This window comes from Canis lupus, chromosome 1 (assembly GCF_003254725.2).
Source record: "Canis lupus dingo isolate Sandy chromosome 1, ASM325472v2, whole genome shotgun sequence".
Classification (NCBI taxonomy): Eukaryota; Metazoa; Chordata; class Mammalia; order Carnivora; family Canidae; genus Canis; species Canis lupus.
Window position 1 is genome coordinate 63,480,320 of NC_064243.1, and position 12,806 is coordinate 63,493,125.

The 12,806-nt window shown below is 33.8% G+C and overlaps 1 protein-coding gene across 4 annotated transcripts in view; it reads left to right on the forward strand.

Moving 5' to 3' along the window:
• NKAIN2 (sodium/potassium transporting ATPase interacting 2) overlaps nt 1–12,806 on the forward strand; it is a 957,142-nt gene that overhangs the window by 521,794 nt on the left and 422,542 nt on the right. For all 4 annotated transcript variants that reach the window (XM_025422930.3, XM_025422928.3, XM_025422929.3 and 1 more), the window contains exon 3: nt 2,650–2,730. In XM_025422930.3, the coding sequence (XP_025278715.1) occupies nt 2,650–2,730 (81 nt within the window). The remainder of the gene's footprint in view (nt 1–2,649; nt 2,731–12,806) is intronic.

The following is a 12,806-nucleotide window of genomic DNA, read 5'->3' on the forward strand; positions in this document are numbered from 1 at the left end:
TAAAATAAATATATATTTTATATATACATATTATATATATCTTACAAATTTTTTCATCATTTCTTGCCCGATATTTTACTTATTCTGCTATATTGGCTTTTAGAAACTAGTCCTTATTTTGCTTCCCCTCATAAATAAGGTGGGAAAAGTGTGCCACCATGAACAAAGTCACTCAGTCACTTTTATTCTTTTCGTTTCTTTTTATTTATTTTTTAAAGATTTCATTTATTTATTCATGAGACCAGAGAGAGAGAGACAGAGACACAGGCAGAGGGAGAAGCAGGCTCCCTGCAGATAGCCCAATGTGGTACTCAATCCCAGGACCCCGGGATCACACCCTGAGCCAAAGGCAGACGCTCAACCACTGAGCCACCTGGGTGCCCCACTTTTATTCTTTTTATAGTCACTTAAAGGAAGTCACAGGAAACTACAAACACATTTAGTGTTTTTTAACCTGTTACTTATAAAGTATGACCCAACACTGCAGTATATTTCTAAAACTTAGATCCTAAATAAATAAATAAATAAATAAATAAATAAATAAAGTAAAAAAAAATAAGTAAATAAAATAAATAAATAAAATGTAGATCCAGATCTGTCAGAGAGTCAAATAAGTCTAGATTTTTAGGTTCTTGGAATTGTAAGGTAAATATGTGCTTTGCAGTACTGAGCAAACTTAAATATTCATTGGATCTCTGTTTTAGAACTAACATTCCTTGCTGCAGCCTGTTTAGTGTTCTGACCCTGTTTCCAGTCTCCAGCCCTCACCTCATACAGAGTCTCAAACTTCTTCTTTTGTCTTGGACCATTTAGTTTATTACTCTTACTTTATTCTCACTGAAGAACATACATATTCAGCAGTAAGGTAAATCCATCACCTGGAAAACAGCTAAGTCACTATGTGTTATTACATAAACTCACTATGTAGGACCTTTACTCCTCACACTCCATATGTGATCATAGTCTTCTCATAAAAATCAGGTCTGGGACAAGAGCATGCATCTTCCATCTGAAAATAGTACAATCTTCCCTGTATTATTCCTCATTTGTTCATTGATTTGCAGAATATTATCTGAATCCTGTTTTGTACGAAGTTAACAACTTAAAGGTATAAACATATATTTCAAAAAGCCCCTTTTCTCAAGGCACTGGTCATCGGGCATTGGAGGAAAATATGCAAATAATTAGATTTGCATCTGCAATTAGACATTTGGAATGAAATTTAGGCGGGCAAGATCTCATTGGAGCACTAAGCACCACTCGTTGGGCCAAGTCACTTTGGATGGTTATCACTCAGGAGGTAATATTTAACTTGAGCCTTGGTGAAAAACAGAATATTTATTGGTGGTAAAAGTAGTACCTAGGGAGGAAAAAGATTATTAAAGAATAGAGGAATAATATACAAAATAGCACAGAAGTGAGAAATAGCTTTCTGTGTCTGCTGAACAGCAAGTAATCAGATACGTCTGTGATCTATAATGCCCTAGATATGAACTGAAACATGTGTCTGAAAAAATAACATGTACAAGAGGCAAGAGCATGGAGGTTATTGAACTATTAAAGAAAAATTTTGGTTTGTCCCATGTAAAGGACAGGAGCCCTTGGTATTTATTTTGCAGAGAAATGACATGATACACTCTTGTCTTCTTTTGTAGTTCACACCTGATGTTTTCTTTGTTTTCAGCATTTTCCATCAGAGCCCCTCTAACCTCCACACTTTGATTTGGTCAAGTCTACAAATTAGCTTGTTTCACCTCTATGGAAGGTGTTTTATCTCTTCTGTTAGTCTTTGCAGGTCTTTTTTTTTTTTTTTTTTCTTTCCCTCAGGGTAGTTTATATACTTCTCCCATCTTCCTTCCTTGTGCTCAGACTATACATCTTTTTGTGATTCTTATAGAATAATCCTCTCTTTTCTTATCTGTCTCCATCACTTGACTTGAATTCAGGGAGAATTTATCATTGGTCTTTGTATCCCCAGTGTCCTTCTGGCTTGTTGCCCTCTAGATGCTTAATACATTTAGTTGAACAAATGCTCATAAATATAACTTGGTAAGAAAAATGTGTCATCAGTGACAAAAACACACTGAATAGCAAACCTTGTAAAATCAGAGATAATGACTCCATGATCACTATAAGGGGAGATCACGAGAGAGTAAAAGAAGAAGGTGAAGAGAGAAAGGAAAGGAAGACAGCAAAGATATAAGGCTGCTTAGATGGGACTGAGGCATGGGGACTGGTTTGAAGATGATGCCAGATAACTGGGAGAAAGGTTGTGTAGTATCAAGCATGGCATCGGTTTTGCTAAAGGAAGATACAAGTCTCTTTTGGATGGTTTTTATTTGATATATCTGTTGGAGCATCCCATTTTGTTAGATGTCTGGAGAACATAATCAGCCCCCCCTTAAAGCATAAATGTGGTCTACTGTAGCTTTTGTATAAAAGCCTTAATCAAGTTTAGGCTACAGTGAGTACCAGTGAGAAAAAAAGTCAACAGAGAAGAATGTGCATCTCGACCTGTTCCTTAGACACAATAGCTAATATTTACCACTAATCTTAAGATTAGGGTATTCAAAGGTTGGAGTTCTATTTAAATCTTACTCAGCTGATACAAAATTAATTATATGTTATTTCTCTCTTGCCTTTCTACAGTATGCTGTTTGGCTAGTCCTCTGGGTTACCTGGAACGTGTTTGTTATCTGCTTCTATTTGGAGGCTGGGGACCTCTCAAAGGTAATTTTGCCATCTGATTTGCCTGAGTCATCAGTAATGTGTTAACAAGCCTTTTCCTAAATAAGCCAGACTCTCACCCTGGTCTTGTCACTTAGATGCACCTCGAATGAAGGTAAATTGAAAAATCTTCTCATCTATATCTCTGTTTTTTTACCATCGAAGATGTGTTTTAGTTTGTCACAAAAATGTACTTTTATTATTTTAAGCAAAACTAGTGTGAAGTAATGGTTATTACAATGACCACGCTGTGTACTTTTAAAACATTGACTGATGAGAGACATTTCTGAAGCAGAATAGGATTTTTTTTCAGAGATAAAATCTTGAAGGTTTTTGAAATTACTTATGTTGCTTATTACTGTCTGAAAGTTTTTCCTGCTTGGACCCAAATAGTAAGGCAGTCATTCAAACCATTAATGGATTTAAGTTGAATAAAATACTTACCAGAGGGAAGTGGTTAAATATATAAATGAATAAAATAAACCTTTTATTCTAAAATAGTCTAGGAAAGATTTAAAATACTTTTTCACATAGGTTTTTTATTTTGTGCTATCCTCATGTGAGTGCGTTTATGTATTCTTGTTTATGTGTATTACTGTTATATTTCTAACATGAATGATTTTGCTATTGAAATAATGTAGTTTTTAGATCTCTAAAACCAGCAAGCATCCTTCTTCTATTGCAATGTGGTTATCAGCAAATAAGCCAAATAAGATAATTCATTCAAAGTGGCGGTAAATCCTGCTTAAGGTACTTGAGACAGTGACGAACTTGTCCTTCTTCATATTAACTTTTATTTTTTTTTTCATATTAACTTTTAAAGACAGATTTTAAAATGTTCTATACACTTTCCTTATTAGAGCAGAAAAACCCTGCCAAGATGTTGACATTTTTAAAGCCTAGAGATGATAGCCTGCTTTAGAAGTTTAAAAGAGCTAAAAAGTTGCAAGGAAATATCCTTGTAGGGCTTTACATTTTGGGGAGTGGGGCGTGAGGGTAATGATAATACACTTTATATAATCCAGCATACAGATACTTCACAAAGGACATCATTTTCAAGGATGTTTATTATTTAACTGTGATGTGGCTTTATATCAAGTATAAATAATCTTGATTATTTTGTTGAATGGCAAATGACAAAGGATAAAATAAGAGGTAACATTATGGCATGAGATAGAACCAAAGCTTCCGGAACTTGTGTTTTTTATGATCAAATTTTGGGCAAGTCCTCACTGTGTCCTTCTGCAAAATCTGTGATTCTTGCCAGGCGTTGTCCTCCACACTCTTGGCAGCAGGCAGTCCTTTCCCGAAGATGCCGTGACCAAAGAAAAGAAATTGTTCAGGTGGCCGTAGGAAGGATGCAGACAAGATAGCTGCTTAAAACCTATATTTCCTCTGTACTGGAAAAGCATGCCTGCTTCCCAAGACTTGAATCCCTTACTCAATTTATATATCCCTGCTGCTCTATAATCCATTTTGTTCAAAGAAATTCCATACTAGAATGATTTTTAATGATATTTTGATTTTAAGCAATCACCCTAAAAATTGAAAGGCAGGTATTCAGATATCTTGGTCGAGTAAAATAATCTAGAAGATCAGAGTTTGTAAATCATATATATATGTGAAGAAGGAGAGAGGGAGATTTGAGCCAGGCTGGCTGCAGAAATATTCTGTAATTGAGCTCACTGCTCCACGTGATCACTGCAGGCACAGAATAAAGCTTGTGATCTCCTGACCTCAGACATGGGCATTAAATCCACAGTGAGGGCACATCCTAACACACTGTAGTTCAAGACAGTTGCAACCCAAATGACTAAGAATTCTTCTAATGCACACAGGCAGCTAGTGTCTAACCCTTGGAAATGAAGTAGTTAATATTCCCTTCTTCTCTTCATCTTATAAACCAAGTCAGGACTCTGCAGAGCACATGAAAATTTAATAATTTCCTTTTAACAAATAATCTAAAGGAAAACCATAAAGGGCAAAGTTATATAGTTCTCTATACCAGATTTTTTTCCTCCCTTTCCTACTCAAAGGGTTTGAGAAAGGTGTATTTATACCATTTAATTCTTTAGCTGCTGCAACTGCCTCACATTCTTCAAGTAATGCAGCGCCAGAAGGAAGCAATGGTGATTGAAAAATGTACAGATATATGAAAACTCAAAAATGGGACTCCTGAAACTGTTGATAATACTTAGATTACAGAATATAAACTGTTTTTTCCTCACTCCACCAAAATAAATAAATAAATAAAAATAGTTTGACCATAGGAGTGGGCCAGTTTGTTTGAGGCCGAGGGAGAAATATTGAGAAATAGAATCAGGGAGGAAGTTCTGTAGTCCTTATGGGTGTGAATAAAGTGTGTTTATTTCCATGAAACATTTTGTAAATAGGCGACTTCTTCATGATGAAAATAGACAAGAAGTGGTAAAAAGTGGTAAAATATTAAGACAACATTAATTACCTGTTAAGAGTTCAGAATTTTGTGTTGTCATTTTCCACGGTGTCTTTTCTGCGGAACTCTATGCCATGTACTTAAGAGTGATCCAGAGATCAGAGTCATTAACCAACCCAGTATATGTACTCAGCAATGAAATGGCTTAATCACAATAACATGATACACAGAACTGACCTGTCTGATCTTCAGTTCCTCGATACCTATAGTTGTATTGGTTATATATTTTGTTCATCAAAAATTCTGTGTAAACCCAACACTATTATTAAGCCATCAATGAGTATATTTTAATTATTATTCTCATGGGACGTAAGGGAAAATAAAACTAATCAACTAGAGAAATAGCTTTTTAAAAATTTTGTCTCAGTGAAGTTGACAAAATAATGGGAATTAATGTAAAACATTACATAATATGATAACATTTATATTGCATAATAATTATTTCTACATTGTTTACATTAATGATTGAGATACTAGTGTTATAACTAAATATCCAAAGATTAGTTTTCAAGATTAGTTTGTAATCCAGTACCTGCTAACTTCCTAGGCAATTGTCTTTGAGCATTAAATGTGACTTGGACTATTAGACTATAGTTTTGTGAACTCCTGGTGTAAATAATCGTATTGTTGCATTGCATCATTCTGGGCAGTGGTGAATCTCCTGCTCACATATCAAATAGAGAGAAATGGGAATTAATCTCAGCTATCAAGTGAATTGAGTTATTTTGAAAAGGGAGGAGATCTACTATTTGTTCTGCAGTAATTTTTAACGTCAAAGTGTATAGCAGTTAGTAGGAAAACACATGTGTTATGGCAATTCACCTATTAGGTTCAGCACCTGGGAAAATAAAATTTATGAAATAAGTTTTGAATAATAACACACAGGGAAAATATATAGTGGTCTTCCGGTTATCTGTAAAAATCTGTATCTTATTGGATGTGATACAGTTGTAAATTATTCTGAACCTGAAATGATATTCTAACACTTTTATTTATATGAATATTTTGAGCTCTTGGTTTTTATTTTCATAATTTATGGGGCAGCGTTAGAGAATGATGCCTCTGTCTTTAGAAATAAACTTACAGAGCATAAATGATTAGCCAAGGGTTTGAATTACACTTAACGCAATCCAATTTATTTGTGTTTGACCCTTTGAGAGTTGGGATGCAGGTACATATCTCTCAGGCTTCATTATATTATCAGAAGCTTATCTAGTTAAACATAGCCTAAAGCAATTAGTTATACCTAGTGATGTGTATGTTTCAGAATGAACACATTTAATAGCAACTTCTAGAAAGCTGTGGTATTTTAATAATTTTGATAGTCACTTCTGAGATCTAGATATAAGTTTCATTTTAAGCATTTGATAGATTAAAAAGCCATGGAATAATGTTGGCTATTTGAGCTTTGGAAAATAAAATTGCACTCTTGCAAATATAAGAGAAAGGAAGAAAACCTGCCACACACTATAGGCAACAGGAAACAAATCCTTAAAACCAAATGTGAGTTATATGTAGAAAAAAAGTACTATTGCAACAATCCCAGTTTTATTCCTTTTATAAAGAAGTATTCATTTAAGAAGGTATCTGATATTTGGATATTTTCTGCTCAGTGGAATCAGTGCTTGTAACAAACTTTGCTTTTACAATTTCATACAGAAAAATATTGTGTAGGGCACCTGGGTGGCTCAGTGGTTGAGCCTTTGACTCAGGTTGTGACCCCAGGGTCCTGGGATCGAGTCCCACATTGGACTTCCTGCAGGGAGCCTGCTTCTCCCTTTGCCTGTGTCTCTGCCTCTCTCTGTGTCTCTCATGAATAAATAAATGTTAAAAACTTTTTTTAAAAAGACAAAAGAAAGAAAAAGATGGAATGGAGAGAAATCTTCTATAATTATTTTTAATTGAATTAGTGCTCTTTTTTAAAAGGTAAAAATATCTATGAAATTATTAATAAAAAAGAATACCTCTGATAATTTAGTTCGGACTAAATTTAACAAATGGAAAGAAGAAAATTGATTGGACTTTTTTTTTGTAATTTTGCTTTTCCTACTCTAAAATGTACATAGTATAATAAAACTTCACTTAATTATTACTGAAGTAATAGGAAAAATTTTCATTTCCCAACCATCAAAGTAGATTTTGCTTTAGGATGTAGAATAAAAATGTCCTATTGTCATTAAGAATTAAATTTAATGTAATTTTGCCCCCCAAATAGAAATAAACCAACATATTATAATTTGGTAAAACCATCACTACTTCGCCCCTCTTGTTTTCTTTAATCGTATTTCTTGAATTAACTGCCTATTTTCTTACTTCTTCAGTTCTCTTTGCTTACTTTTTCCACTTTGCCCCAATACCCCTAAAGTGAGGAATAGAATCCTTGAATTTTTCTATTTCTCTGTCTGCATTCTTTCACTTGAAAATGCCATCTGCTATCATAATTTTAATTATCATATTTACACATATATCTACCAGATTTATATCTTCAGTTTTGACCTTGTTGCTAAGGTAAAGTACCACAACTTTCTGTTGATGTCACATCAATTCCATTATCACGTAATATTCACTATGTCCAAGAGGATTTTTCATTGTCCTCAGAGAATCCAACTTTCCTAATTCACATCTAATTCAAATAAGAAAATAAATGGTAAATTATATTTTGAAAAACAAATAAAAGGGGAAAAATAATTTGGCGGAGAGAACCTACAGAAATATTTATAGATTGACTTTGAGATGAAGCAAGGAATAGATTTTTTAAAAAATATATAGTGCTTGTATGGAGATATATATATATATATATATATATATATATATATATATATCCATGTTATAAATTTCAGACAAGTCACAATAGTAGAGAAGTAGAGGGAAGTAATGAAATTCTGAAAAGGTAACCCCAAATACATTAACTGACTTTTTTTAAAGGTTTTATTTATTCATTCATAGAAACACAGAGAGACAGAGAGACAGAAAGACAGAGACACAGGCAGAGGGAGAAGCAGGCCCCCTGCAGGGAGCCCGATGTGGGACTTGATCCCAGGTCTCCAGGATCACATCCTGAACCGAAGGCAGGTGCCAAACCACTGAGCCAATGAGCCCCCACTGACTTCTTAATTATGCTGTACTCTGGAATATTTGCTGGTTCTGATTAGGGAAAGATGCTAAGAATCCAAACTTTGAACTCATATGTGATGACTCCTGGGTTATATATAAATCAGGATAGATTTCAGGGAGAGGTCCTCCAGTACATGGACAGCTTTTTGGATTTTGGTTTTTGATTTTTGTTGTTGTTGTTGTTGTTAGGGAATTGGTGACTGTAAGGCAAAAAACATATATAGGAAGACTAAAAGCAGAGTAAAAAATTGGGGGCAGTCTTACAGAATGGAGATGGAAGATAGGAGAGGGGCTCTACAGAATAAAAGAGCTTATAGTTGAGAAATCCATAGAGTGAACCAGGGGCAAAGGAGAGCTACATGCCACAAACATTTCCACGGCTAATATCCAGGATCCACTCAGTATAGTCCCTGATTAAAATAGGCTGATCAGCACTGCTTCATCTGTATTATTGAGGAAAAAAAGGAAATACCTCAAGACAAAGATTATCTTGGTCTTTACAGTTTATTTTTGTGCATGATATCAGGCAATTGAAAATTCCTACACATGCCAAAAGAGAGAACCCCATTAATGAAGGTGAAGAAAAACAGACAATTGAGGCAGACCAATATGCAAGTATTTTAATTACCTGTTAAGGACTTTAAAGAACCATTATGTTGAAGAAAATAATGTATTTAATATATTATTAGGATGTAATATGTTGGCATCCCTGGGTGGCGCAGCGGTTTGGCGCCTGCCTTTGGCCCAGGGCATGATCCTGGAGACCCGGGATCGAATCCCACGTCGGGCTCCTGGTGCATGGAGCCTGCTTCTCCCTCTGCCTATGTCTCTGCCTCTCTCTCTCTCTCTCTGTGTGTGACTATCATAAATAAATAAAAATAAAAAAAAAAGGATGTAATATGTTTATTATTAACAGATAATATATTTACATATAAAGAGATAATGTATTTAAAGATGAAGAATTTACCCTCACAGAGTCAAGACCTATATAAAGAATCAAATGGAAATTCCAGAACTGAAAAATATAATATATGAAAGCAAGAATTCATTAAGTATATGAGTTCTTGAAAGATTGGAAGACAAGTTTAGTGAACTGAAGGATTGGGTAATAGTAAATATCCAAACCAAAGCACAGAGTTAACAAACAGAAAAAGGAAAGAATAAAATAATAAAAACAATGTCAGAAAAATAAAGGGCTCTGCTAAAGGCTCTGTCTACAAATGCTGAATTTCCAGAAAGGGAAGAGAGAGAAAATTGGGCAGAAGCAATATCTGAAGTGACAATGACCGAATTTTCCAAAACTGATTAAATATATAAACCCACAGACTCAAGAAGACTTTCAGATCTCAAGTGTAGTAAATATCAAGAAAACCACATTCAGGCATAGCCTGATATCACTGATGAAAATCAAAATAAAAGAGAAAAATCTTAAAAACCATCAAAGATGAAAGACCCATTGCCTTTAAAGAAACAACAAAACGACTGACAATTGAACTTGTAGCAGAGGCAATGAGTCTAGAAGGCAACTGAATAACACCTTTAAAGTACTTTAAAAGTGGCAACCTAGAATTTCATTCCCTGCAAAAATACTGTTCAGCAATAAAGGTAATATAAAAGTATTGTCAGGCAACAAGATCTAAGATAATTCACTACTAGCAAACATGCACTAAAAGAAATACTAGGAGGGCCCTTGCTGTGATGAGCATGGGATATTAATATGGAAGTGTTGAATCACTATATTATATACCTGAAACTAATATCACACTGTATGTTAACTGGAATTTAAATTTTTTTTTTAAATGAAACTAAAACGAAATACTAAAGGAAGTTCTTCAAGTGGAAGGGGGAAAAATGTTCCAGAGACAAAAGTGAAATATCATGGAAAACGTTAATGGAAAGGATAAATATGTGAGTAAAACAATACAAAATCATAATAGCAAAGTCTTTTGGAATTTAAATGGATATAGAACTAAAATGCATGACAACAACAACACAAAAGCTAGAAAGAGTGAAAGTGTTCTAAGTTTCTAGTATTAGCAAGGTAATAGTAAAGATAATATTTTTAATAGATTATAATATCCCAAGGATTAATAGTTTCTGGTATAATGACTAAAAGAAAACATAACTGCCAAAAACCAATTAGATTTGAAAAAAAAATAAATAATAGAAATAATTGATCCAAGTGAATCTAAGAAAGGAGAAAAACTAACAAAAAATACAAGGAGGTGAATAAGAAAAAAAAAAAAATCAAGATGGATGCTATAATGTCAAATATACCAATAATTACATTAAATGTAAATCAAATACTTCACTTAAAAGACTAAGACTGTCAGTCTGGATAAGGACACAAAACTCAACTATGTTATATATAAAATACATTTAAATATAAGGATTTAAATTTAAAATTAAGAAAAAGTAGGGATCCCTGGGTGGCGCAGTGGTTTAGCGCCTGTCTTTGGCCCAGGGCGCAATCCTGGAGACCCGGGATCGAATCCCATGTCGGGCTCCCGGTGCATGGAGCCTGCTTCTCCCTCTGCCTGTGTCTCTGCCTCTCTCTCTCTCTCTGTGACTATCATAAATAAATAAAAATTTAAAAAAAAGTAGAGCATAAATACCATATAAACACACTTAATATCATGTAATTCTAATATCAGGTAAAGTGATGTTTAAAGCCAGAAGTGACACTAAAGAAAAAGAGGGTATGTCTTTAAGATATAAAAGACAAAGGTAGGGCATCCCAGGTGGATTAGCAGTTTAGTGCCTGCCTTCAGCCTAGGGCATGATCCTGGAGACCTGGGATCGAGTCCCACGTCAGGCTCCCTGCATGGAGCCTGCTTCTCCCTCTGCCTGTGCCTCTGCCTCTCTCTCTCTCTCTCTCTCTCTCTCTCTGTGTGTGTGTGTGTCTCATGAGTAAATAAATAAAATCTTAAAAAAAAAAAGGTAAAGTTAAAAAGGTCAATCCACATGAAAATATTACAGTCAGTATTACCTAAATAAAATAATCTGGCTACAAAAAATATAAAGCAAAAATGGACAGAATTCAAAGGAGAAATAGTCATATTCACAATCACAATTGGAGATTTTTAATATTCCTCTCTGCATGTATCAATGAGATCAAAATTCAAAAGGAACAAAATATCTACACAATTAACAAACTTAATGAACATATGTAGAATACTGCACCTACCCATGTAAGAGGATGCCTATTATGTTCAAAGGTACAAAGAATATTCAATTATAAAATGGGTCAAAACATAGTCAAGTCAAAATATAGAAATATTTACAATTATCCAGCAGATATTCTCTAATCAGTGTGGAATTAAGCTAGAAAATCTGTGACTGCTTAGAAATTAAGCAATACATTTCTAAATAACCTATAAACCCAATAGGTTGAATGGAGTCTACTATAAAATATTTTGAACTGAAAATGTGAAGTGCTTACAGGAAAACATTTGGCCTTACATAGAGATATGAAAAGAAAAAATGTTTAAAAAATTAATAATCTAAGCTTTCATACCCAGAAACTAGTAAAGGGACAGCAAATGAAACCCCTCAAAAGTAGGATTGAAATAATGAAGAAACTATAGCTCAATGTACATGTAACAGAAACAATCAATAAAGCCAAATTAGTTTCTTTAAAAATATTAATAAAATTGTTAAAAATGCTATCAAGAGAGATAAAAGGAAAAATAAGTAACAACATATTTTGCTAATATTACAAAGGACGCTACAGATTAGATAGTGTATGTTATGAGCAAAATTAAGCCAATATATTTAGCAGCCAGGGTGAAAAAGACAAATTCCTTGGAAAATACAACTTGAAATAAATTTAATATCTAAACAATTTTATCCATTAAAAAAATTGAATCACCCTCCCCCCCGAAAAATTGCATAATTAATTCAAATATTTTAACAAAGAGGAAAAAAAAAACCAGCACTTCATATGGGGTTTTTCTTTATGTCCACATTGCTTCACTAGTGAATTCTTAAAAACATTTAAGAATGTTCTAATACCAATCTTGCGCAAATTCTTTCAAAGAGCAAAGTGAGAATGCCTCCTATCGTATGAGCCAGCGTAGCATTGCTTATTGGAGATAGGTGAGATTGTCAAATGACATACACGTTACTGAATTAAAATGTAGTAAGGTAAATAAGAATAAAGAAAAATGCTAAATGTCTCTATATAACTTTATAAGTAATTATGAATTAGTTTTTCACGCTGTATTTACTTATATTTCCATCTCTCCTACTAAACTTCAATTTGCCTAAAGGCCATATGTCATCATCATTATTCAAGAGAATGTCTGCCACTGAGCTACTCCATAATAGTGAGGAATTATAGGGTAAATTATGAGCATTGTATTTTTTTTTATTTTTTAAAGAGCATTTTACATGTTTATAAATAAGCCTATTTAAAACAATAAATAAAAAAAATGCAACAAGTTGCTCTTATCAGCATGTTCTATGTATCTGTTTACTTAACTCTCCCTTCTTCAACGTAGGGATTATG